Source organism: Trachinotus anak, unplaced genomic scaffold (genome assembly GCF_046630095.1).
Source record: "Trachinotus anak isolate AG129_WGS33_773 ecotype Australia unplaced genomic scaffold, CSIRO_AGI_Tana_v1 ptg000007l, whole genome shotgun sequence".
In the NCBI taxonomy this organism is placed as follows: domain Eukaryota; kingdom Metazoa; phylum Chordata; class Actinopteri; order Carangiformes; family Carangidae; genus Trachinotus; species Trachinotus anak.
The window spans coordinates 15,742,161-15,770,155 of NW_027273858.1; the positions used below are offsets into that span (position 1 = coordinate 15,742,161).

At 42.3% G+C, this 27,995-nt stretch overlaps 2 protein-coding genes across 5 annotated transcripts; one reads left to right on the top strand and one right to left on the bottom strand.

Annotated features, from left to right (window-relative positions):
• The first annotated feature begins 9,026 nt into the window (after positions 1-9,026).
• Positions 9,027-20,480, top strand: fbxo11a (F-box protein 11a). 3 transcript variants are annotated; one of them, XM_071480963.1, is made up of 22 exons: positions 9,027-9,322; positions 11,188-11,312; positions 11,427-11,508; positions 12,545-12,689; positions 12,998-13,127; positions 13,701-13,784; positions 13,881-14,013; positions 14,105-14,211; positions 14,293-14,404; positions 14,514-14,620; positions 14,891-15,028; positions 15,340-15,557; positions 15,685-15,865; positions 16,040-16,162; positions 16,354-16,439; positions 16,630-16,706; positions 16,821-16,964; positions 17,097-17,207; positions 17,396-17,503; positions 17,609-17,717; positions 17,808-17,906; positions 18,666-20,480. In XM_071480963.1, the coding sequence occupies exons 1-22, from the start codon at positions 9,229-9,231 to the stop codon at positions 18,793-18,795; spliced, it is 2,643 nt and encodes an 880-aa protein (XP_071337064.1). In that variant the 5' UTR covers positions 9,027-9,228; the 3' UTR covers positions 18,796-20,480. The 3 variants fall into 3 exon arrangements, with proteins under 3 accessions (XP_071337064.1, XP_071337065.1, XP_071337066.1); XM_071480964.1 differs by having other exon boundaries at positions 9,087-9,322; positions 12,548-12,689; XM_071480965.1 differs by lacking the exon at positions 9,027-9,322 and adding an exon at positions 10,077-10,217.
• Positions 20,412-27,475, bottom strand: msh6 (mutS homolog 6 (E. coli)). Of its 2 annotated transcripts, none has more exons than XM_071480961.1 (10): positions 27,074-27,475; positions 25,886-26,088; positions 25,573-25,760; positions 22,815-25,374; positions 21,984-22,267; positions 21,714-21,831; positions 21,529-21,618; positions 21,250-21,404; positions 20,761-20,960; positions 20,412-20,628 (listed from the first exon to the last, which is right to left on the bottom strand). In XM_071480961.1, exons 1-10 carry the CDS (start codon positions 27,334-27,336, stop codon positions 20,547-20,549), a joined length of 4,143 nt encoding a protein of 1,380 aa, XP_071337062.1. In that variant the 5' UTR covers positions 27,337-27,475; the 3' UTR covers positions 20,412-20,546. The 2 variants fall into 2 exon arrangements, with proteins under 2 accessions (XP_071337062.1, XP_071337061.1); XM_071480960.1 differs by having other exon boundaries at positions 25,886-26,091.
• Between the last annotated feature and the right edge of the window lie 520 nt (positions 27,476-27,995).

Consider the following 27,995-nt stretch of genomic DNA (forward strand, 5'->3'; position numbering starts at 1 on the left):
ATCAGACCATTTTTACGGAGCACAAGTGTGGAAGCTCTCACCCGCCCTTACTGCCAGCGAGCCGATAAGAGCTGCTGCACACGCACGCCACTCCATTTCAGCAGGTCTGGAGCTCATAAAAGTCTCTATTAGTGACAATGCTTGTTTGTACGCTGCTCTTCATTCAATCTGTCCTCTTGGCGTTGTCCTCGCTCTCTGTTTTCTCTTTTCTTATTTCACCTAGCTTTGATTTCTGGAGTGACAACACATACGTTGACGCTTTGATACACAACCAGTGAAGAGGGGAAAAATGTAAAGATAAATCACAGTCTGTACGAAACTCACTGTTAAAACACTGAACAGGATTACAGGTATCATACAGATTGAAAATAATCTCTCTTTTTTATCTCTTTTTATATGTCACACACACATGCACTAAAAAATACATTTTGTATGCTTGTTAAAAACATGCTAGGTGCTCATCTCCTGTCTCCTGCTTCCTCTCTCAGACACATTAACAACAAGATGCTGTTTCTGAAGATGATAAAGATGCATTCTGGTCTTGCTCAGAACACAAGGGACTATGATGTTACCCAAAATATTTACCAGTATGCACACTTTGGCCGACTTCAGCCATTATTTTCTCTGGTAAGTTCCACTTTATGTACCTTGGACAGGTGAGGACAATAGGAAAGTGAACTAAACGAAGTCGCAGAAGATTTAGATGTTCAGACAATGGGACCATGGGACCAACAGACAAGCACCACCCTAAGCTAATTAGTTTGAAAATCCTTTGAAATGCGAAGTGGAAGAGCCATGGAGAGAATTGTGACGTGTGTTAACATACATACACAGATAAGCTTGCAGAAACACATGCAGACGCATGCGCACACACATGCACTGAGGCTCTGTGGTATTTCATTTTCTTAGATAAGTATGGTCCGAGTGGTTACTGGTTGTACAGGTAGTGTTTGTATTCTCCCTTGGACGAGAATGCAGCTGTCTGTGAAGCTGCCATAGGCTGCCCGCTGTGTAAAGACCAGCCCAGACTTAATTGCTCTAGAAGGAGCAAACCGAGTATAAAACAAGCACCACAGACAGCTTATTTTTTTTTTATCTTTAAGTATTCCTTATTAAATACTCAGAGGCTAACTTTACATTCTTGCAGTGAACTGTCAGTGTAACTGTTAAGCATATATGCCCTCTAACTGTCAGCAGAGCAACCAGGCGTGGTCAGCTTCTTTCAAATGCAACACTTTCTTTGTTCTTCAGGTTTCTTTTCCCTTGAGGTTTTCCCTGATTTTGCCTACAGTTATCCTCAGCTGAAGAGCATGTTTGCCTACAGGAGCCTTTGTTTGACAATCCTTTCTGCTAACTGGGTCTTATGAATTGTGTCAGCAGTGTGCTGATTGTCTGTTATCTGTCAGCTGATAAGTGCCTCCTTTAATGCACAGGCAATAAAATGCTCAACATGTAGGGCAGAGGAATGATCTTTTCAACAGTCAAGCAAATATCCTGTAATTCTGTATTGATTCAGCCTATTTGTTCAGGTTAGATTGGGCAAACGCTTGTATAAACAGGCCCAAGTGTCAATTTGTTCCAGTGGAGGATTAAGCTTACCCACATGAACTAAGGACAGTGAATTAAATTTTACTAAAGCTTAATGAAACAGAACTCAACTGTTTAATGAGACAGGACTGTGTAACTAACTGCTTAGCAAATGTTTTTTAGTTTTATTTGTCCTCTTCAGTGATCTGCACTCAGTAAACAAAGAACTGTAGTTGCTATTATGATAAAACTCATTCACAAATGCCAAACAGGGGCGCAGCTAGTTATGGTGGTCCCCCTTGCAAGTCACATCTTGCAAGGGGGACCACCATAACTAGCTGCGGCCTCCAAATGTATGTGCACAGCTAGTACAAAAGCTTCTCTTGCTGTCTGAGAGGGTCACTCTCGCTTTAAGCCTCTACTACACCACAAAACTTGATAAACATGCATTATAAATGGACTGGGTAATGGACTACCTACAATGTACCTGCATTAACCTGTCATAAACAAACGATGATGCATTGTTACAACCCCTTAAAAGCTCTGACTGCATACAATGACAGCAGTTTACCCAACTTGATTGTAACAAGTGAAGGACAGACTTCCTTTTCAGTCATCTGCAACTTAGTCGTCACCAAACACACAATACTGAACTTTGGTCTTTTTTATTTCATTCCCTTCACAGCTGTTCTTTTCTCTCTTTATTGACCAATATCCATGCTATCTCTTTGCACCTTTAAGCACACTAAAACTGCATGACTCCCTCATAAAGGCCTTCAGATGGCCCTGCTATACAATACACCACATGCAGGGGCAATTGAATTAACCTATTGATCCCTGGCTGTTCTATTGCCAAGCTAAATTTTGTTATTCCACCTTAATGACTGCTCCTTGCAGGCAAATGAACACTTGTAGTCAATTAACTCTGAAGCAGGAGGAAGATAAAGGAAAGACATCCCACTCTGACATTTACCTACAATTTAAAACGCTCCATCAGCGATGCGCAGTCGTGACGTCTGTAGAAACATTCAACTGATGCATTCACTGTTGACAACAACGCAACACCAAAAGCTTTGTTCTTTGACACTCCCTTATCTTTTCACAGCATCTGGTCCTCCCCGCCTTGCCTTGGTCACAAGCACACTTTATCTTGTGGGACAATGGTGGTCTTGTGCCCAGCAGTGTTGTCTGGCACTACCAGCTCCGTAGTGGGCTATGACACGTATGAGGGATTGCTAGTGTTCCTCCAGCAGTATGAATGAGTGTGTGTTGTGTTTTTCATGTGTATACAGTGCAATAATGAGTCTGCCTGCTGCTCGGTAATATTCATAATTTCAAACTTCTTTGTTTAGTTTAAAATGATCACAGCCAGATGAAAGATATGCACTCAAATTCACAATCCGGCAGCTACAGCTATGAAATTCCACAAGCCACATGTTGGTGCAGGGGCACTCAAAGTATCACTGATTTCTAACCACGGGTACACTGATTTGAAAAACTGTCATTAACAATTTGATTTTAAAAAGTATATCCACATATTGAGTCTGACATGACATCCGAACAATGTCACAAATAAGGTGTGTGAAAACCTCACAGTAAGAATGAGCAGAGAATCTCAGTTAGCTAAAAGCTAACAATTAGCTAAAATAAATGGACACAGTAAAGGATAAATGGTTGAAATAGTTAGCTTAAAGTAAAGGATAAATGGTTGAAATAATTAGCTAAAAGTAACAGTTAAATTGTAGAAATAATTAGGTAAAATTAAGGGGTGAATGGTTGAAACAATTAGCTAAAAGTAAGGGATAAATAGTTGAAATCGCTAGCTAAAAGTAAATTGCTTAAATGTCCACATATGCAAACATAACAAAACTGACCTAAATATTGAAAGTTCAGTTGTATGAAAAAATGTTGTAACATCCACTATTATATCCATTTTCATATTATTATTAATCAATTAAACCCTGTTTAAAATCAGTTCAAACGGACTCATTTGGAACATAATGGGTGGCATCAATTAAGGATATAAGTTCATCTAACAGGACTGTGAGAGTATGTCTGACAAAAAAAAAGGTTGAGACCCATTGCTTACATGATACATGTAGAGACCTTCCAGTGTTGTCTCTGCATATAAAGTGAGTGTGACCCGATGCCTGAGGGGCAGTGTATGCCCTGCCTCAGTCTATGGGGAGCCTGGCTGCTAGGCTCTGAGCGGGCACATGGCTGTAGTGTTGAGAAAGTGGTGCAGTGCCTCTCTGTGCCTGGCTGAGCACTGGGTAATGAAGTGTGTCAGAGGAGAGAGGAAAGGAGTGTGTCTGCAGGGTAGGCATAGCCCTCGTGTTCCTATGCAACCAGGGCGGATGGCTAGGTGATGCAGGACCGCCTCTATTCTGCTTAGTTGTCATGCTGCTGCCACACTTTCCTTCGTTCTGGTTAGTTGTCCTTTTCTCCTCCTTGCCCATCCTTCTTTTCTCTTGCATCACATTAAGGTGATGCCGTCAAACATCCTTCCCCAGTTTGCTCAGTGTCACCCCATGGACAATATGCAAAAGGACTCAAACCTAATCAACCAACATTAACAATTATGGCAAACGAGAGAGAATTAACACATTTCTGAGTGTACCTGCATATAAGACCAAAACTACCATTGAATAATTGCTATGCTGAAGTATTCATAGCTAACATTTTTCATTTATTTAAATTAGACTCTCTTGTTTTCTCAATTGATCTCTCCTCCTTCCTGACTGTGAGACAGTTGGCTGTACTTGCCCTTTCGACCAGAGGTCTAGTGAGAGCAGATGTGCTATTGTTTTAGAGGTGGTGTCTTGACTGAGATACTTTCCATAGGAAGAAGTGCTTGACCTCACCCCACCTTCCTGTTTTGGGCCAGTTTTTTTCATCTAAATATGGCTGAATACATTTAACAAACAAAGCCAGTCAAGTCATTAAAAAACAAATGCAATGACTCGAATGGGGGTATTCAGATTAGCAAAAAGGTAGAGATGAAAAATAACAGAGGTGTGCTGAAAAAAACAGAGTCAAACAGAGTCATGTTGGGATTTTGTGTGTGTGTTTGTCTAGGTAGGTGTATCATTTTAGAACTTCCCGATACAAGCATTGACCAAATCATTGCCATTAAGTGTTTAGAAACTAAATAGCTACAATAGAGAAGCAAGAGACAACCTGTGATTATCCTCAGTGAATGATTTTCATCCTAGAGAGAGCAATGCACTACTACAAAGACAAATCCTTAACATATTATCATCTATTGTGCAGCCACACATTTCCCGTGGGCAACAAGTGTGGATCTATTCTTAGCTGATGGCCTGGGCTTCAGCACTTCCTGCTCCTGCTTCTGATACGTTGGACGGGACGAGGTGTGATTCAATCCTGCCAGGTCGTACTGTGTCGGTGCAGCCTGTGTCCAGCTGTAGAGACAGTGGGGCCCATCGACCATCTGTCCCCAACCAGCAGATTCAAGGCTCTGTCCCCAGAGCAGGGAACGAGGGGGCGGGAGCAATACGAGGTCGGATGGGGGAATCAGCTTTGTGTTGCCATAAAGCTGTCTTTCCTCTCTCCTAGCAACGGCCTCCCATTTCCTTGGTTTTGGGCGGCATGGTCCTGTTGGTCGGTGTGCAAGGCCCCCTCACTCACTCTCTCTCTCTGTCCTATTTATGGTAATGAGCCATCTGCCCTCTCTGTAACAGCCGCCCAAATAGAGGAGAGGCTGGGAGGGGGGGGTGTCTCTGACAGACAGGAGTCTGAGACAAAGACGCTTATCCTGTTGTGTCTGCCTCTGCACCAGTAGATGCCTTTAGATATGGATAGGACTCAATGATGACCAAGAACGGAAACAATCCTGACACATGTCCAGTCTTTTCATGGGAGTTTGCAGTGTGAAGGATGGAGGGTCGTTGAAATAAAGACTTAAACATAGAGCGTGTGTGTTTGTGTGTGTGTGCATGCATCTGTTAAAGAGACAGTGAAAGTGACAGAGACAGAGAGTGCTACCACCTGCAGGTCAGTACATTAAGTTGTTCAACACAAAGAGCATTTGTAATATCAGTGCTCGGATGACCCCTCCCCAATCACACTCACGCACAATATTGACTCCTCAGCTGAATATTACACAACCCTACCATTATTCAGAGCTGCTATATGGATGTGCGTCTGTGACTTGGTGACACAGGAGAGTGGTGGGCACACCAGCCAATACAGAGCCACCCAGCATTCAATAGACCTCTGTTGCCACTGGATACTAGATTGGTTACCAAGCCAACACATGTGCCTCACTGTCATATCTCCAGCAGATTAGTGTCGAAAACAACAGATCTTGACAGTTAAGCTCTCCATGTTTCAGGCTGAAGTAAAGTAGTATGTTTCATTTTATTTTTCTCAGAGGACTGGTTATTCAGTTTGAAAAACAGAAGTAGAAAGACTCAATGGAGATTATATTAGACAAATATAGGTTCCTCCTGAGTCAACCCATTCTATCATCAGAGGACCACAACTAGTGCATCATGAACACAAATGTCATTAGTTTGTCATTTACAATGCCACAGACGAAACAAGTCCATTCAGAAAATGTGATCAACCTGATAAAATCCCTGATGGCAAGCCACATAACTGCAGATTTAACAACAAAAGACACGTGACAAACACTACAAGAACTCTTTCATTTCATAGTAGCACGGTTACTAATGTTAGCAAAGGGTTTTGGACGCCACAGTGTCCGACACAAGACTCTCAGCTGACTCCTCTCTTGAGGTCAATCAACATTAACCTCATCAGACAGACAGACAAACTCACAGATGGGTCAATGACCACAGAGCAACAAATCACAGATGGTCCTGCTGATAGGCCTGGGGTTGATTGAAAGCACAAAAAAAACAATATGAAACCAAACAGATGCATAAACAGAAAACATAAATGCACACTATTACTGAGTATGAAAACTAACAATATTGCATCACTTTTGAGGACACTGCCACCTAAAGGCAGTTGCAGGATTGTTTTACAGCTCAATGTGACTCACTTAATGCAGGTATTTAATTAGTCAGTGGAACAGTATTCATTTAGACGAGCCAAAATATATGCTAATTAATTACCATGTTGTCACCACATGCACATATTGATATTCTACAAGAAAATATTTACAAAGCTGGGCATTGCTGCTAAAAAAAAAAGGCTGGGGTTTCAGTCTATCAGAGAGGAGGTAATTCATTAATTTGTTTGGCAATTTGACACAATCAGTGTGACAAACAACACTGTTGTCATGGCAGCATCCTAGGGCAAGGGGTCTGGAAAGAAATTATAGCTTACAGTGACTGCCAGGAGTGAACACTGAAAATGTATGTGAAACAAAAAAGTGATATGTCAGCATCAGTGAGAAAATCAGAGCAAGGTGAGGCACCACTCAGACAATAGAGACAAAAAGACAGACACAGAGGTAAAGTATCATGTGATGCTCATCTTACACACAGCATGGAGTGAGCACTCAGAGGTAGAGATGAGGAGACATCTAGTGGACAACCAGGCTACTGTGCAAGTAGGTAAGTGACAAGGCACTGAGTCAGTTGTCTGTTGAGTAAACTGAGGAGACTGACAATAAACCCAAACTGAAAAAAAAAATGCTTGAAATTAAAGTAAATCATATTTTGTAAAATGATGCATAATTTACTTTATCTCTTTTTCCTTACAACCTAATATACAATTTTTCACTGATACCATTTTAGTAAGAAAAACACAAGTGTAAATAGTAAAATGATTATGGCTGATTCAGCAAAATTTCACATACATTGTGTTTGGGCTGGCCTCAGGTATACTGTATGTGAGCCCTGTTCAGGGTGCTCATTTGGTCATGTTGAATAGCACCACCATCAGACAAAGTACCAGAATTTCAAATTGCAATATGTCAAGCATCGATTTACCTGCAGTTGTTGGGAACTGTTTGGGAATCCTATGAGGTATCGAGATATAGAAATAAGATGGATATAGGTTTGAGCTTTGCTGCTTTATCACTATTTTCCTATTCACGTCATAGCATTTGTTCAGTAATGTTAACTAAGACTGCCTTCACTCAGTGTGTGAGCCGAGGTTGTATCAAATCACACAGACTGAATAGTACTGAGGGAAAATCATGTTTATTGGATTGAGGCACTGGATGTGGCTCACAGAGTTGAGAGGTTAGGTTTATTCCCACTGACAAACTGACAAACAAAAACTCTGTAAATGTGTTTTGTGGTATTGTTTCAACAGTTAAATAGAGAAACTAAGTGACACCTTGAATTTACTCATCATCACAGTTATCATGAGACAAGCTTCTGAGCATCCAGCTTTCATTGAAAGAGGTGGAGTTATTAGGGACATGGTGAGTAGTAATGCAAACTGGTGTCTGGGTATTTAGAGCTCTTCCATGTATATTAATGGATTCCACTTGGTCATAATATTTGCAACATGAGACAACATTAGGATTTTGCGTACTGGGCTGTGTAAGGTTTGAATGTATGTGTAAACAGGTCTGAAATGAAACATATCTACCATGGATGAATAATAATGATGAATAATGTTCCCTGCAGCAGAACCTGAGAAGACTGGAGTATCTTTTGACTGAGCTAATTTATGTAAACTAATCAATCATCCATTGATCTTATTGCTTATCCAGAGACAGTTGTAACATGGCAAGCAGCAGGCATCCTTAACAAGTGACAAAAATATCTCAACAGACTCCTCTGAATGTAAAGGTGCAGTGGTTCAGCACTAAGGTGTCCTCAAAACACTGGCCTGAAGGATCCTGGCTGCTTGTATCCACAGTGTTATTGTTTGAGTCACTATGCAAGATGTGCAAGAAGCTCTCACTTCATACAATGTCTACATAGTAATAGTGACACATTTTGATACCTGTAAAGAAATGATCAATTTTTCTCTGAGCTCAAGCTATTTTTCTGCAGCCTGTATGGATTCCTGCAACTGCCAAGCACAGCTGGGGTGAAGAGTCATGTGGGGCACAACGCCACAGCCAATACATTATATCCACACCCAATAAACACCCAGTGACAAATACACATTTTGTCACGCTATGATAAAAGATGCAAAGATAAATTAGCATAGTAAACTATGGACGTGCAGCTTGATCAGACACAAAGTGAAAGCTTGATTGATAATTTATTTTGCATAATCTACGGAAATAAATTTGATCAAGTATTGATCTGCGATTGATCCTTTAGTGGTTAGAGTTAAAATCGCATTATCCCAAAAATGCGTTGTGTGTTATAGGGTATTTTGATGTCACATGCAATAATAATAAATGATGTTGGAAGATTTGGACCCCTTGCTGCTTGTGCTCCTCCGGCTGGGAGGTGGACCGCTGCTGCGACAGACGCTCGGATAGTGAAGTCACCGTTGAATCGACCGCCGCGGACGGCGAAAGCGACGTGACTGCGAGAGATCCACCCATGTGATGTGACCGAGGCCTGACGGACTGTGCTCGTCTGTTATGGCTCCTCCTGCTACAGTAGAAACGGGGCTAGACGTAACACCAGTGCAGGGGAACGGGAATAACACACCGCGATACGTTTTCCAGGAGCCGCGGCTAAACATGGCAGATCGTGCAATGCTCAAGAAAAAGACATAGATGATATGCTTGGCGTCGCCTCTTCTGCTGTGAAGGCTTCGACATTTCTTCAAGATTAACAACAACCCCAAATGAACTCCGTCAGAGCAAGTAACGTTAGCAGAAGACCTAGGCGAGTACCGAGGCCGCGCCCGGTGCAGCCGGAGAGGAACCACCAGGAAAGAGGTAACGTTAGTTAGCATTACTGGACGGCTTGTCAAACTGCTAGCTTTAGAGGTGAGCTGCTGGTTTTATGATTGTACGGATTTACGTTTTGTTTATGGTCACATGTAGCACGCACATTAGGGCAACGTTGGTTTTTCGGATAAAACAGTGGGGAGCTAATAGCAGTCCTCAAGGGTCGCCGTGCAGCCAGGAAACACCGAGGCTTTTGTCTGTGTACCTAGCATTCAGGCCGCGCTTTGTTTTGCTTGATTTTTGCACCGAGTCGGCCTTTCTTTTGCTCGTCTGGCCTCATATCGCTGCTGGTTTTAGATTTGTGTCAGCTATCGTTACATTGGCGGTGTAGCTGACAGGCTGTAGACACTGGTTTGGTCGGCTTATGGGTGACAAACGCAGAGACGGATGCACAAAGTGGTTGTGCCAGTTGTCGTAGCATGCTAACTGGACTCGGCTTGTGCTAGTTAGCTGTTATTATTAGCATGTTTGGCTAGCCATCTGCGTCCTGGCGGTTTCCAAAAAAGCCCCACTCTTCGTAACCTTTTACAACGTTAAAATGCCAAAGCAGGGGTACAAAGCTTGTAGTCAGTGTAATAACTTCACTGTTACAATTGAAGCACATTATATTTAGTTTTTTCTCCTGCTACGCTGTGTGACAACAGACGGTGTAATGTAAACGAATATCGACTGCATTTTTTTTCAAAGTAAACATTAGCTAGAGATGCTCTAATCATAGTTGCCATGGCTGAAAGCCGGTGCTAGAGAACCAGTTAATTTACTAACATTAAAGGCTGATTGCTGAACCTGGTTAAACGTTGTCAGGTGGACTAATGACATGTTGTGATATTGGATCTCACAGCATCAGATGAATGGCATGGTTAACTCTTACTTGTTGTTTCTGGTAAGAGTGATTGTAAACATTAAATACTAAAGTAATAACTTGAAAATGCTGTCAAAACGATCTAATAGAAAATGAAGTGCCATGCTCATCCTAAATATTAATTAGTACATTGTAATAGATATGTAGTTTTTCTCCCTGTCTCTGTTCATTTATTCATGCATGATTAAATATGATACGTATTTCTCTCTGTCCAAAGGTTTACAGCATAGCTCAGTTGTCTTTTTAATGTGGCACTGAAGGAGTAAATGGTTGTGTGGCTGGTGATAGTATCTTAGCTCTTTTCACTCAGTACAGTGTATATTTGCTGTGGAATGAAGTGTGTTTGTTTCAGTCAAACAAAACAGTTGAACCTTTACATTTTTTCAGTTTACATCTGCAGTGAAGTTGCTCTAATTGGCCCAGTCTGTTTTATAGACAGTGTTTGTAGTGGTTACTGGCTCAGTAGCCGGGGAGAGTTATCCTTGCAACCAGAGCAACAAGCAGACAGTTTGCATCTCCCATCTGGGGTGGCTATCAACTCATCATGCCACGGTGAATAGGCTTACAATTAGATGTCTGGTTTAGCTCAGGGTTGATGTTATGGCTGTTTTGTTTTTCTGTTGATTGAATCCTCTCTTGATAGGATCTGTAATCAATCTGTGGCATACAGAGCAGGTAATGAACAAAACCTTTTGTTTTTTCTGGGTTTTGTCCTGTGACCTGTGTGATAAATACTGCTTAGGCGTTTGCCTTTGTACAGTACAAGAAGTGAATGCGTAGAGTATTATTTAGTCATGGTGCCTACTATTGCCAGATAACTCAAATTCTTAATAAGCACATTTGAAATGATACATCATGATTAAGCTGTAGGAAATACACCAGAAACACATTTCTCTTGAATTTTTTTCTGTGGCATATCATACAGTATTTTGTATTGATTTAATTAAGAGCATTGTAATTATTCAATTTTTATCTTTTCCACCATTTCTAGATGAGGACGTTCCTGCAGATATGGTTGCAGAAGAATCCGGTCCAGGAGCTCAGAATAGTCCCTACCAGCTTAGAAGAAAGTCTCTACCCAAGAGAACAGTGTGTCCGACAAAGACAAACATGGAGGTACATTTAGCAGACATCCTCAAAAGATTGAAGAAACGCATAAAAGACAAAGATTTTACTTTAAATAAACACAAATTAACATTTTTCCACTGTCTTTTTAAAAAAAATCCCCAGGGTGCTTCCACTTCAACCACAGACAACTTTGGACACCGACCTAAGCGCCCCAGAGTTTCAGGAAAGTGTCAAGATTTACCAGGTAATTAGGAGCACATTACTTGACTTGAAATCTGTGTTTCCCACAGGCCGTGAGGGGTAATTGTGGGGGTGATGGAGGAATTGCTTCAGTACAACAGCACTATCAGGGCAAAATTTACAGTTTGTCTCTCATGTTAGCTAGCACTCATACAAAGTGTAATGTTGCTGAATACATGCATTTTTTTCATATTGTAAAGTGAAGTTTCACTTTCATTTTCACAATAAGAAATCTATGAATTGCATCGACCCTGTTTGTATGTATGTTATGAACCTCTCGTGAGATTGTCTCTTTAAAAACCTCTTTTGTAAAAACGAAGCAGCACCATGAGTTTCACCAAGTGGAAATTATTGGTCTGTTATTTGTGGCATTTGGAGTCTTTCTTACATTGTGTGGTCCTAGCCTGAGCAGCCATTGCATGATATTTGGCTAACATACATGGCTTTGTGGTGTTGAAGCACTTGGTCAAAATATTAGTCATGTTTCCTTGTGCTGTGCTCACATAATTTGTTTTAAAAATGACTGCCATAAAGACAATTTGACATTTTTCCTCAGAATTCATCTTTTTGTTCAGTCTCCCTCCATTATTTTAAACATAGATGCAGAAATTCACACAAACATCAGCGTTTTTTTTTTTTTTTTTTTTTAATGTGATTGGATTTTCTGGTCTAGTAGCAAAGTCCTAGTTCTGGAGGTCTCTGATTGGATCTCAATTACTGCCACACAAGTATTGGCCTCTCTGTAGTCCATGCAGCCTGCACACATAGACTCAGCTTTGAGGGTGTTCACATCAATATTGAATAAACACTGTGGGACTCATACCCTTGTTAATACATTGTAAGCCTCAAATCTTTCAATAGTCGTTACATGTTTTTAATACTTAAAAGTGGTCTTGCAGAAATTTGTTGTTGTTGTGACTGAAGAGATTTCACATGATCTTCATATAACTACGCTTGAATGGCTACTGCTGTCTAGCCCCACCTAAAACTCTGTCCGTCCAAAATAATTTAATCTAATGCTGTGGTCATCTTCCTACCAGCAGCTCCAGCAGAGCAGTATTTGCAGGAGAAGCTTCCAGACGAGGTGGTGCTAAAGATCTTCTCGTACTTGTTGGAGCAGGACTTGTGCCGTGCTGCATGTGTGTGCAAACGCTTCAGTGAGCTGGCCAATGACCCCATCCTCTGGTGAGACGTGTTGGAGTAGATTGTTGGTGGTGGGAACATTTTCTCTTGATCAGTATGTTGTGATATTTATTTTTCCGCTGTGTGTGTGTTTAGTGAAAGGTTTGACAGCAACTTTAACTTTTGTATCCATAAATATTCTTGTTTCTTACTTGAACGTATTTCAAATGTCTTGAGGGCAGTTACAGTAACAGTCCAATTTAGCTACATGTTGGACTTGAGTCTGTCGATAAGAGCTTCTGTATTGGAGACTAAGACACCACAAATGAGAGGAGGATGGTGCTAATCATTATTGTGCCTTCATGTTTCAGGAAGAGGCTGTACATGGAAGTTTTTGAATACACGCGACCCATGATGCACCCTGAGGCAGGGAAGTTCTACCAGATAAACCCAGAAGAGTATGAGCAGCCAAACCCGTGGAAGGAAAGTTTTCAGCAGCTGGTAAGGAATCTCCTGTGGACTTACTGATTCACCGCTAATCTTACAAAAGTCTTGCTTGATATATTTTTGCTTTTTCTCTCCATTAACAAACATATTTTACCATCATAAAAGAAGATTTTATATTTCACCATGAAGCAGATTAGACACTGGCAGCTGCTGGAACATAGCGCTACTCTTCATGGTTATTATGGCCTTTATGGTAGATATATGTAGTGGCACTGACTTTGCTGTTCCCATCTGTGTGACTTTAAATCCTCCTGTGTACAGACAGCTAATGTCATGTGAAAGGGCAGCACCACAGGCCATAATGGTGACATTCAGTAAGCAGGGCGTAGAAGAGAACTATGTGTTTAAATTGTATTCCTCTGCGATATATTGACCTTTGGTATCGTTTTCCCGGGACGAAAAATGTCTCAGACATTTTTTCTAGTGATGACATCCCCCCACCATCTTGCTCAAAATGTAATGTCAGTGCAATGTCTTTGTACTCTGAATTTTGGTCATTATGAATTATTCATTTCTTAAGCATGTGGACAATCATGTGAATACTTGTGTTTTTGTCTTTTTTTACAGTATAAAGGAGCACATGTTAAGCCAGGCTTTGCAGAACACTTCTACAGTAATCCTGCCAGATACAAAGGGAGAGATAACATGTTTGTAAGTGAACTGTTCCCTGTACTTTTCTTAGTCCCCCCCCCCCCCCCCCAATGTTAATGCTGCTGTCATTGACCTGACTTGTGATGTTTTCTTCAGTACTATGACACCATTGAGGATGCTCTCGGAGGAGGTCAGGAGCCTCACTTTGACGGCCTGATATTCGTCCACTCTGGTATTTACACCGATGAATGGATCTACATCGAGTCACCTATCACAATGATCGGGGCTGGTATGTGTGTCTGAAGTCACAGTTACTGTTTTGTTTGATTGTGCGTTTGTTTAGTTCTGTCTTTATTTTGACCTTTCTGATCTTTTCTTAGCTCCTGGAAAAGTAGCAGAGAAAGTCATCATTGAGAATACCAGAGACTCTACGTTTGTATTCATGGAAGGCTCAGAAGATGCCTATGTTGGATACATGACCATTAGGGTGAGATGAGCCACAAAGTTTAATATGCTCACTTGCTCGGGAAGTTATAGCTGTTGCTAACACTTTTTGTGTACATTGCAGTTCAATCCTGATGATAAATCCGCCCAACACCACAATGCACACCACTGCTTGGAGATAACAGTCAACTGCAGCCCCATCATTGACCACTGCATCATCCGCAGCACATGCACAGGTAATGATCCTTCACCTAACCGCTGGATATGTTCGTGCTGAAGATGTATTTTTTTGTATGTTGACGTGGATATTAGTGTACTAATAAATCTCTATCCTGCTTGTTTCAGTGGGGTCTGCTGTCTGCGTCAGCGGCCAGGGTGCTTGTCCCACAATCAAGCACTGTAACATCAGTGACTGTGAAAATGTTGGTCTTTACATCACGGACCATGCACAGGTAACACACATCTTTCACCCATGTTGTTTAAGGTTTATGTCAACACGTGAAGGCATGTGTCAGCAGCCGTATTATTGCACAGCTGGGTGTCTCAGCTTCACATTAGCTAATTGAACAACAGCAGCAGGGCCCATCTTTCTCAATTCTTATACGCCCCTGACATATGAGATTGAAATAATAGTATGATAAATACAACCTGTTTAAAAATGACTTAGAAGTGGACATGAAAATATTTAAAGTTTAACTTATTCAACACTGTCCTTTGTTCAGGGAATATATGAAGACAATGAGATCTCAAACAACGCTCTGGCTGGGATCTGGGTGAAAAACCATGGAAATCCAATCATCAGACGGAATCACATCCACCACGGCAGAGACGTGGGTGTTTTTACGTTTGACCACGGCATGGTAAGATACAACCTAGTTGTGTTTGTTGACTGTTCACTGACTGTTGTTGTCATTTTTCTTCACTATTACATTTTACAAAAATTAAATTTTTCAAGAACTGCCATCAGTTGTGGTGTCACTGCAACACTGCAGTTGAATAATGCTCTCATGTGTATAGGAATGTGTAAACACCTTCCTTTATGTATAATTATACAGTGTCTGAGTTGTAGTACTTGTGGACGTGTAAAGGGTTGTTTACACGAGGTTCTTAATCGTGGACTGAACAGTATTTTGATGGGACAGTCATTTTGTATTTCTCTGTCCATTCCCAGGGCTACTTTGAGAGCTGTAACATCCATAGGAACCGTATAGCTGGCTTTGAGGTGAAGGCGTACGCCAATCCAACAGTGGTTCGTTGCGAGATTCATCATGGTCAGACGGGGGGCATCTACGTGCACGAAAAGGGTCGCGGACAGTTCATCGAAAACAAGATCTATGCAAATAACTTTGCTGGGGTGTGGATCACATCTAACAGTGACCCCACAATAAGGTCAGTGTGGCCCGACTGTCAAAGTTCAAATGTTAATCGAAAGCATCATTTAAAAGGTATCAATTCAGACACTGGTCTATGCACAGTTGTATCATGCCCTGAAATGTGTTGTTTTGTCTAAATACAGGGGCAATGCCATTTTTAATGGCAACCAAGGTGGCGTTTACATTTTTGGTGATGGCCGAGGCCTCATTGAAGGAAATGACATCTACGGTAACGCCCTGGCAGGAATCCAGATCAGGACGAACAGCTGCCCCATTGTCAGACACAACAAAATCCATGATGGCCAGCATGGCGGCATATACGTGGTAAATGTTTGAGAAAGATCATAAATGCTGCCATTAAACCCATAAAGTTACACCGGCAATGGTTTTTAATTATAATCATAGTCTCACATCTCGGTCTGTTTTCACTTCTTCATCTTTCATATGATCTAATTTTGGAAACATAGCAGTAATGTATGGTGGTTTTATATCATGCAGCATGAAAAAGGACAAGGCGTCATAGAGGAGAATGAGGTGTACAGCAACACGCTGGCAGGAGTGTGGGTGACAACAGGCAGCACGCCAGTGCTGAGGAGGAACAGGATACACAGTGGGAAGCAGGTAAGATTACAGGATGGTTACAAGTTTAATGATGAGAAATAAATGTAAAGTCACAAACCAGAAATAAAAATAAGTCACATGCACAACCTTCATGAGATGCATACTGTTATCTGATGTGATGTAGTTACACTGGCATTATTTTTATAGCATGAATAAATGAGAGCCAATATATTTCACTGTCATTTAAACAGGTTGGGGTCTACTTCTATGACAATGGCCATGGTGTGCTGGAGGACAACGATATCTACAACCACATGTACTCCGGAGTTCAAATCAGGTGTGTGGAAAATAGCAATGACACAGACTTTGTCTGGGGATGTTAACTAACAAATTAATGTCCCAGTGAAGTCATTTTTCCTGATGTTAAGAGGAGTAGGTAGGGGAGGAAATGCATGTAGTGTAAGTGAAGCAGTGGATCAACGGTCCCTTGTGTGTCCTTTTTTGTTTTTTGTTTTTTTTTTTGACAGGACTGGCAGCAATCCCAAGATCAGGCGGAACAAGATCTGGGGAGGCCAGAACGGAGGCATTTTGGTTTACAACTCAGGTGAGAAGCAAAGAAGTCTTTACTGCGGTCATTGCTCATCAACTTGCCAGTGTGACAACAGTTCTCTTCCCTGTTGCCATTACGATGAAACATGAATGTGTTTTTTTTTTCCAGGCCTAGGCTTTATCGAGGACAACGAGATCTTTGACAACGCTATGGCAGGAGTGTGGATCAAGACAGACAGCAACCCCACTCTGCGGAGGAATAAGATCCATGACGGGAGAGACGGTGGGATCTGTATATTCAATGGAGGAAGAGGTAACTAATCAGTTTATTTAGAGTCAACATAGATCAACATAATCCTTACAGATTATTTCAGTTAGGCACTTTTTATAGTTAAATTTTCATGTCAGTGGTTTGTGTAATCGACAGTCTCTTTACTGTCTTCAGGATTGTTAGAGGAAAATGACATCTTCAGAAATGCCCAAGCTGGAGTCCTGATCAGTACCAACAGCCACCCTGTCCTGCGGAAAAACAGGATATTTGATGGCTTCGCTGCAGGTGGGTCACACTTGCACAAGCTGTAATCTGCCATCATTTGAAATTTTGATGAGGTGTTTGAGTCTAATTATTATTGCCTTTTAACATCATTACAAATATGTAAACAAACAGTTCTTAATGAGGTACAGTTTTCTCACTAATAGGACAGAGCAATGTAATATGAACTGAATGTTTTTTTTACCTGCTAGGTATTGAGATCACCAATCATGCCACAGCGACCTTGGAGGGCAATCAGATCTTCAACAATCGCTTTGGGGGATTGTTTCTTGCATCTGGTGTCAACGTTACGATGAAAGGTATGTTCACAGGTCACAAAGACTTTTACTGTTTTTCTTGACAAACTTTGAAACGCCAGATCCTAATGCCCTGTAGTTGACCAGTTTCTGCTATTTCTCCTCCAGATAATAAAATAATGAACAATCAAGATGCCATTGAAAAGGCTGTGAGCAGAGGTCAGTGCCTGTACAAGATTTCAAGTTACACCAGCTACCCAATGCACGATTTTTACAGGTAATTTAAGTTTGTACTTGCAGTGATTAGAATATCTTCAACTGTTCATCTGTTTGTGGTTGTTAACAAACACAATTTGGATTCCCCCAGGTGTCACACCTGTAACACAACAGACCGCAACGCCATCTGCGTGAACTGCATCAAGAAGTGTCACCAAGGACACGATGTGGAGTTCATCAGACACGATAGGTCAGTCTTACTGACCCTTATTAACGCCCCCTGAATGCTGTGACCCTGAATGACTAAAATACCCTCTGACATGCATCACTACACAAACAGTTGCATGAAAATGTTTCATTACTGGTTCCACTTGTTGATGGATGAGATGATCTAACAGAGTTTAGAGAGGGCATGATCATGAGTCTCAGAAATAATGACTGCATTTAAAGACAGATGATGTATCTCCACTTTATCCCACTGCAAAAATGAAGCCAAAACATCCCATATACGGGCGCTGCCATCTTGTGCTGATGAAGTTATTTGGAGCCTGCGCAGTAGTGATCAGGTTGTGGAGCTGTGGTATTGAGGTCCCACCAATACACCAATCCAACCCAATTATAAGTCAATCACAGCTTACAGTCATGACATCACCCCTTTTGGGGAGCTGTCATGTCGTCCATCTTTACATACAGTCATCGGTCAGAAGAGCAGGTTTGAGCATTAGTGAAATTATGTTAATGAGAAGTCTTACAGGTTTACAAATGAGTTGGAACAAAAGACTTTAAATTGCATAAAGTGTAATTCTTCCACACATCTCTCCATGTGTGCATATATTAGCAAAACAAGAAAAACATTCACTAAAGGATTGCTAGTTACGTTTAATACATCAGTAGGCCCCTATACATTTTTAGTTAATGTGTGCAACATATTGTGCCAACTGTCTTCTGTGTACATTACTGGCGTTCTAACTAAATGTAATAATTTCTCCTCTTTCCTCTCCACCTGCAGATTCTTCTGTGACTGTGGTGCAGGGACGCTGTCAAATCCTTGCACGTTAGCTGGAGAGCCGACTCACGACACAGACACACTGTATGACTCGGCTCCTCCTATAGAGTCCAATACACTGCAGCACAACTGAGCTCAAGATCCAAGGTGCTTCAGCAGTAATGGACATAAGACACTTTAAGTCGTGCAGTGGAGGAGTAAATCCAAACTAAATTACAGATTCACTTTGACAGAGCATATACAGCGACTATTAAAAAAAAAAAAAAAAAAAAAAAAAAAGACTTGGAGATGAATATGCTAAGAGGAGACATTTAGAGAAAAAAAAGGTCTGATTATGGATGCCTCGCTTTTTCTTTTCTTCAATTATTTGACAAAAAAAGATGACGTCAGTGGGACAGAGCAGAAGAGCAGCTGACTCAGGGTTTGTGGGTGCGTTGCTTCAGTCAAGTAAGTGAAACCGACGAGAGACGGAGAAAAAAGCCACAGGCTCATCTGCTATTAAGGAGAGGAAGAACGAGATACTGCAGTCATGTACAGCCCCACCGTGGACAGACGCTCAGTCAGAAGAGGCACAACTTTTCTCTTAAGGAGGCAAAGGCCCCAAATACAACAATGCTTCCATCACTGAGCAACCGACGTGCTCGTATGATATGTACGGGAAAGATGACCTAGCACTTCAGCTTTTTTTTTCACCCCCTCAAGACAACTGTTGAAATTTGATTTTAATGCTTTTTGTGTAGTTTTGTATTTTCATGCAAAAATCTTACTGTACTTGAATGTCTTTATTTTATTAAATGTGTTAATTTTTTTGGTTATTATACCCTAGAATTGCTGTAATTATACTCATGTCGCAGTATCTAACTTCTTTCTGTGAAAGAGATCAGAGAAAAGAGAGGAAAACACTAAACAATTTCTCCAGCAATGTTGACTCATTTACATTTGCAATACAGAAAAATAGATGCTGATGTGCTTTTACAAGACTTGTACAGCATCGAAAATGTTTCTTTGTACAGGAGCTGAACTGTTGTATTTCAATCTGTTTTACATAATCTATGCATATTTTCAGTTTGTCATGTGAGATCCGACTTACCATAAGAAAGCTATCGGGCAAAAGGAGCATTTTTTTTTTTTTACCTTAGGCTGTAATTGTATAACAATTTAAATCTGTTGTTTTTAATTAAGATACAGCCTGCTCTTTCTTTATTTATCAAATAAAAGACATTACTGGTTGGGGTCAGGGTATTATGCATCTGTTAAGAAATTATCCAAAGATATTTGGATGGTTGTGCCCTCTGGTGTATTGACTAACCGTCATTGAGTTATCAGTCAAGTAGATTACATAATCTATAGACATCTTGCCCTGCATTAGAATCAGTGAACAGGCACAAATGCTGCTTCTTGGCCTGTTAAGATAGTGAATTTCTTTTATATGACAGATTTCATTTTTTACTTGGATAAGGGTCGGGAACAAAAGCAAGTCTTATGAAAGCACAGCTAATTTTGATGTTCTTTCCCTCGTTTGCCAATGTTGCTGGAGAATTTAAAAGGCTTTTACTCTACTGAAGCTGAGACAAGTATCTATATACAGCGCTATATGGTTTCATTGCCCCCAGTCCCCCCACCCTCCCTCCCCATTCATGTGTACTGGTGATTGTGGGTTCTCATACAGACTGAAATGTATGCATGTATCATAACATCTAGACTTAATATATTGTGAAGTATTCAATAACCGTTATGTAGGCGCTAGCGTGAATTAAAAGGGTTTAATTTCCTAGATGAAACATTGTCATTTTTTAAAGAATAAACTTTATTAGATCATTACAGTAGTGTTTTTTCAAGTGCCGAGAAAAAAAAATTCAGCAAGAACAAATGATATTTTACTGACTACAGGCTGTTGAGCATTTGAACAAGTGAAGCAAAGTGTGTGTTGTCCAGTGTAGCATCTTCAGCAAACTGGCAGAGTTTCCTGCAAGAGAGAAGGGGAGAGAGAATCACAACCAAGGCTGTAGTGTTAGCTGCAGACACCAGGTTGAAATCCTTGCTTTGGATGTTACTGCAGTAACATGAGGGGCAACAGGACACATTAACTAATACATACTTGAACAGTCTGAGGCTGATGGTGCTCTTCTCAAACTCTCTGGCCTTCCTGTGTCCTGACTGGATGACCTCCTCTGGCAGGCTGGCGAGTCGAGCTGCGTTGAAGCCGTAACTCTTTGGACAAGCACCAGTGATGAACTTGTAGAGGAATGTGATGGTTTCTTGACTTGGATCCTCACATTCATTCTCCACCATGCATGCCTGAAGAGAACAAAACAGGGACGGTCAGACATGGCACGATAATTTGTATGAGAGCAATGGGATTATTCATTTGTGCACATAAATAATCCATGTGAAATTAGCAAAATTCAATTCAAACGACTAACGTACACAAAATGACTTAATCCCCTCAAATTATTTACATTCAGTACTCACAAAGTACAATAGACTGGATGCAATAAGCAGATACAATTCAGGAGGTATTTCCCTGGATGATTATTTTAGTCGCAGCTTTTTTCATCTCCTGCTTGTTTTGCATTGTTGCACTCACCATGTGGCCCAACCGCACAGCAGGGTTGTTGGAGTAGTCCTCCACCAGGGAGTGGTAATGTGTGGAGAAGAGGGTGCGACAGCAGATTTTCTCAGCAAGCTCCTTCACAACAGCACTGGCAATCGCTGTGCCGTCATATGTGGCTGTGCCCCTTCCTGCAAACAGCTCAGTGGTTACGCTCCACAAACATACCACCACAGGAGGAAGACAGTGCAGAGGAGACTTCCTATGATGCTTGCTGGCATTATAAATAAGATGGAATAATCACTGAAGATTTACCTAATTCATCCAGGAGCACGAGTGAGTGTTTAGTGGCATGGTGCAGGATGCTGGAAGTCTCGCTCAGCTCCACAAAGAAGGTGCTCTCTCCTGCAGAAGACAACAGTCAACGGTACAAGCTTAGCCCATGAGGTGGAAGCTGAGATGATTACATAACATCTTTGTTAAAAGGAGTGGGATGTTACCAGCCATAATACGATCTGAGGCTCCCAGCCGGGTGAAGACCCTGTCAACTGGTGTGAAGCGCAGGCTCTCGGCAGGAACATAGCAACCCAGCTGAGCAATGATGATCACAAGCCCACACTGTACAGAAAGAGCAATGTTGCATAAGAATATGGGCCAACAAACTTGAAATGGACCTGCACTGACCACATCATTATTTCCAGTCCATCACTTACTCCTATTAAGTTTTTGTACACAGGGAGGAAACAATAAAATATCAATAAATAACCCACCTGTCTCATGAGAGTGGACTTTCCACCCATGTTCGGTCCAGTGACAAGGACACACAGGGCGCGACCTTTATCCTCATCAGTTTCACCACTACCGGGGCAGCCAATGAAGATGTCATTGGGAATGAAGTCATCACCAAAAAAGGTCTTCGTGACACAGGGGTGGCGGGATCCAACGAGGTCAACGAAGGGTGCTACCTGATCGTCACCCTCAGGGAGCACCACCTGCGGCCTGGTCATTGGTCCGTCTCCACCCTCACTGTAGCGTGACAAGGCCAGCAGTACATCTGGAGTGGAAGAAAAAAAAACACACATAAGAAAACAAAAAACAAGACAATTAACTGGTTGTAAAAGTAAAGAGGAATTAAACAGTCAATCTGTCATCATTACAAACTAAAAAAAAAAAAGCTCAGCTTTGTTAAAACTAATTAAATAAATAAATCTAAAGCTGTGGTTGAGAGATTGCCCAGTTATAGAAAAACACATTATAAGTAAATTATGTTATTGCACCAGAGCTCAGTAATATACTATGCAAACTGTATCAGGAGCAAACGAGTGAACAATTTCCATAAGAGTGGAAAAACAAACTAATTAGTGTCAACTTAACCAAGAACACTCAGACTGGTGCAACATCATCTTAAATACACATTATGTGGGTGTATCAGTAGCATCTGCAGGAAATGTATTCAGAGCAGACACCTGCGATTCCAGCTTGTTTTCAGAAGCTTAAAAAAAGTGATTTTCCCTCAGAAACAATTGCAAAATAAAAACACTACACTATGCTGTAAAAAAAAGAATAATGCTGATGAACAAGAATAAAAGAAAAATAATTACCAAGCACTGCCATGCACTCCACACCAGTCTTCCAGTCTCTGTAGTTCTTGTCAAAGTTGTAGAAGAGCCTCCTCATGCAGTCTTTCAGGGCAGTGTCTCTCTTCTCCTCGAACCCTTGCAGCTCTGAGAACAGCCGTTCACTCTCCTTAGTCACGTAACGCTTCCAGCCTTTCTTTGTAGATTTCACCTCATACTCATCAGGAATATTCCTCTCTGAGACGCTGTCCGGCACCTCCATCTGGTAGCGGTTTCTCCCGGTTCCCCAGTAAGCCATGTTTTTACAGCCGAGTCTCTTCTTCTGTCTGTCCAGGTAATCCTGCAGCTCTCGCTCGCAGTTCTTGATCTCGGTCAGAGCCTGGTCGTACTCGGGGTCAAAGCCAGCTTTTGGGGTGATGACACCAGTAGTGCGGGCTTTTTGGTGGTCAAAAGCTGTCTCCCAGCGCTTGAGTTCAGTAGAGAGGTCGGGAAAGAGGCCCTCCTTATCGCTTTTCAGACTGACAACTTGACGGAGCAACGTGGATCCAAATTTGCCTAAAACTGGAGCAAAGACAGAAATGATCTCCTGCATAGTCTTGAAACCTTCCAGTGCAGAGAGGAAGTCTGCTATCTTGCGTTTGCTGTAGGTGACCTCCTCGTAGAGAACTGCTCTGCTATCAGGGTGGTCCTGGCCCTTTAGAGGAGTGCCAATGCTGTGGATTTTACTCAGGAGACGCTCCAAATCTGGAAGCTTCTTCAGCAGGTCTGACACCTCAGTAGCCTGGGCCTGAGCTCCCATCAGGTCCTCCACCGCATCCAGTCTGTCCCTGATGGATGTGGGGTTACACAGAGGAGCACAGAGCCACTGCTTCAGCAGCCTCTTGCCAAACGGGGTAGAGCATGTGTCCAAACGCTCCAGCAGCGTCCCCTCTGATCCTCCTGACCCGTTCTGAAAGATTTCCAAGTTTGCCAGAGTCACTCCATCAAGGACCATTCGCTGGCGAGTCTGGGCAAAGAAACTGGCAGGTCCAGCAGCTTTCTCCATCTCAACATCAACAGGGACATATTCTTCAAAGTTGGCCATGGAGAGCAGCTCTTGGTCTACCAGACACTTCTTCAGGTAGAAAATGCTTCCGCCCAGCGCTGACAGTGCCAGCTCGTAGCCCTCCTTGGGAGTAAGGCACAGTGAATCACTTTCAGAGGTCATCTTTTTCAGAAGAGGAGGAAGACTGCTTCCGGTCTCCTGCTCCTTGCCAGTGGCATCTTTAAAGTAGTCTTCCTCTGAGAGGGTTTTAAGAGTCTTCTGTGCGTCCCAGAACTGTGTCCCTGCATTAAGTCCTTCTTGCAGAGCAGAGGACAGAGAGGCCTTGAGGATTTTGCGTGTTTCAGCAGATGGGTTCGCCCTTTCAAAGAGCACCTCGGCGGGGGAAAAGTGTGCTATCAGGGTGCGCAGGCGTGAGCAGTGGCGATCGTCTGGGAACTGACCAATGTGGAAGTAACCCACAGAGGTATCTACAAAGCAGACTCCATAGGTGCGGCAGCAACCGGAGCTTTCCTCTTCAGCCTTTTCCTTTAAACTCAGCAGGAACTTGCTCTGACTCTCTGAAGGAGCGCCGTCCAACACGCTGTACGTTTGGGTGCCACGTGTGATGATGCGGCACACCTCTCTCCTCACCACACGGTCAAATTTTGTGGGCTTAGCCATGGTCTTACAGCGTGCTTCCATCATCTCTGGGGTCTCTGTCTGCTCCACACGAGCCACCTTGTAGCCTTTCTGGACCAGTACATCTGAGAAACGCGCAAAGCCGATCTCTGGAAAGCCCGAGTGCGCCCACGTGCCCTTCATGAAAGTCAGTCCCATCTCGTTGACTCCAATCACAGCATCCATGTGGTAGAGCTCATAAAACTTCCCTACCTTGTAGAAGATCACTGTATCAAACATCTGGGACTTGAGCTGCCACCACCGGCGCATACCAGGAGTGTTTCTGTTTAGAAAGTCGTCAGGCACGTACAGGGTGGTAGGATCGTAGTCATCCTCTGACTGTCGCCGCCTTTTGCCGTCTTTTCTCCTGCCATCCTGCAACCACTCCAGCTTCTCATGGTCCCAAACTGTTGCACCTCCACTTGCGCCTGAACCATTTGCCTGGCTCTCGAAGCTGTCAGGGGCAGAGAAGGCTGACAAGCGAGACTTTGTGTCGGCCGCAACTGCTGTTAGAGCTCGTTTAGGTGCAGCAGGCGGGGTTGTGGATACTCTGGCTTTTGCATTAGCAGGCTTTTCTGCAGGGCGTTTGCGCTTTGCAGGCTTGACAGGGCTTTCTACTTCTGACTCTTGTGTGCTCTCCTCTTCACTACTCACTGTCCCTTCTTCCTCTTCATCCTCACTGCTGGACGCAGCCTGTTCTGGTTTGAATTCCTCATCTGAATCGTCACTGTCTGAGGCTACAATAATGCGTCGCCGCTTGGCCTTGTTGCTCTTTTCTGTTGAAGCGCGGGATGAACGGCGACTGACTTTGGATGACTTCACTTCATTTTTCTGGTCATCCTCATCACTGACCTCTTCGTCGGTCAGTCTCGATTTGTCAAGCTGACAAAGCACAAATAAGGAGATGTAATGACAATATGTAACTTGTATTGTTGACCTGATTAGATGTAAACACACTCACTCTACTCACTCACTCAACTACTATGAGTAGTGATACATGTGTTACCATTTTAGTAACAACAACTTTCAGTTGAAATGCAGACTTTTTTAATTTACATATTAACTAAACATAAACATCACCTCCATTTCTTCTTCTTCATCATCATCATCATCATCTTCTTGATCTGATGGATCTGTGCAGATTGGCATCTTTAGTCTTTTTTCAGGGCTGTCAACCATGACTGCATCAGCAAGCTCCATTGCACGACGGATTACAGGTTTGCCGCTGAAGAACGTCCCTCCGGTTTTAGCATCACTGCTGTCAGAGCCTGAAACAACAGAGTACAAACTCGTCATTCAAAAACAGCCATGAAGTAAGCTTGGAGGACATACTGTCACTCTTATACTATTCCTATTATTATTTTTTTTTGTTATGGGAATAATTGTTACCAACCTTGGTACTCTCGGATATATTTGGTGCTGACCCATCCCCTCGTAGGAGGTTCATCGAAGAAATGGACATGTATGCGTTGGTCTCGACCACGGCCTCTCATCTGTTGTCCAGTCAGAGGCTGGGGCATGACCATGCACGGCCACCAGGGGTGTCCCTCCAGTTTTGCCCACACAAGGGCACCAGCACTGAATGAACATGTGGGGCTGCTGGAGATAAGAAAAACAAAGACACATTTTATGAAATCATTTATTGACCCAGACCAATATAAGCATCTGGTATTCACCAAAACTATATAGCTCAAAGAGTAACTACAACTAGGCTGGAAAGTAAACAAGCTACGTTCTCTTATATATTTGACTTAAAACTCTTGGGAGTTTATGTGAGGAGAAGTTTCCACTTGCACAGCTCATGCTCATGTCTTGATTTAAAACATGCAGTTGCATTTTCAACTCCAATGTTTTCTTAAATGATACTCATTATTAATGCAAAATTGTATCATTTAATACAGGTATTACTGTGCCAATAAGCTTTAGTAATAGGGGTTTTTAATATTTTTCTCTGATTTTAGTTCTAGTTCTGTCTCGAAACACAACAGGTTATATGCCATCTGGCGGAGACCGAGCCAAGCTACACACATTTTTATTGAGGAAAGAGTAGGGAAAGGGGGTGGGGTTGCTGCCATAATGAAACTGGGCCAACACCACAATCATCACCAAACAAGCACATGGTGTGATGTCAGTTAAAGATAATCTACACCGTGTAAACTATAACATTAGTAGTCATTAATAAATGTCCCTTTTATTCTCTGTACTCCACGTCGTTACATTTGATGGATTAGCACTGATTCGACCACTGCACAGTCTGCACAGTTTGCACCAAGTCACCTAGGACTATTCAGATGTCAGACAGGATCAAGTGCATGAAATAAACATGAGATAAATACCTCAAAGCAAACGAAACAGTAGGTTTTCAAAGTCGACCAACTCTTTCCTCTCTTTCGTAGTTAATTCACAAAATGCATCGGATGATTTCGTTAGTTTTTACATTTTACATTACCTCGTTTACATTTGTAGAAACTAGGTTAAGTCTTTGTGGGGCCTTGCAGACGGTCTTCAGCAGGAAGAGAAAAACGGTACCAAACGTGGCTCCAGCAATTACACTGCGCCAGCACAATCACAGCTAACTCACCTTTCTTTGGTTGTCGGGGCCTTGTCGCCAAATAGTCTCTTTAATCCCCCTTTGGCAGACTTGGAGTCACTTTTCGGCTTTACTTTGCTTGTTTTGGCCGGTTGTTGTTGTGGTGTCTGTTTAGCTTGCTCTTTCGGAGAGGAGTTGGACTTCTGCACGGAGGACGGCAGGTCTGCCTCGACCGGAGAGGGAGCAGGCTTCGGCTTGGAGACCGGCGGCGGAGACTTGGTGAAAAAATTGAAAAGGGAGCTTTGCTTCGCCATGTGTGCGAGTTTAAAGGCTGTTGTCCTTGAATTTTGTTAGAGAAACCTAACGACGATGTCGCAGCATCACCTAACACCCAGCCACACAGCGTCACGGCGTGAGCCAAGCGCGTCCCGTTCGCGGGAAACACACGCAGGAGATGTGGTGGGCGTGGACACAAGCTCCACCAATGACAAGCGAGAGGAGAGGTCACATGGTCCAACATGACTTCCCTTGGCGCCATGGATGTATTACATGGATGTATTATAAGACCTGGATGCCGGATCTAAAAATGGCGCCCATTCAGTTCAATACGAGTTTCTCGCCTGGCGCATACAGCGAAAAAGTTTCTGGCTTCCGGGTTACTTCCGCGTTATGCGGCCCATAGAGACTGCGCAGTAGTGTCACTCCCATCATGCCTTTGGGCAATGAGAACGAGCGAAAAACGGTCTCGATTTGGCGCTGCGCGTTCACGAGTGCTCTGCTAGCGGACTTTATTATGTGTAATCATAGACTGTATATTAAAAGTATATATATATATGTGTGTGTGTAACAGACCTCTACAGGACTGTACAAACTACAAATTAAAATACCCTGAAGAAAACTGTTACGGAGGAAGTTATGAAAAATCATATCGGCGTCTCTGTATCCAGTTATGCGGCTAATATATCGATTAAAA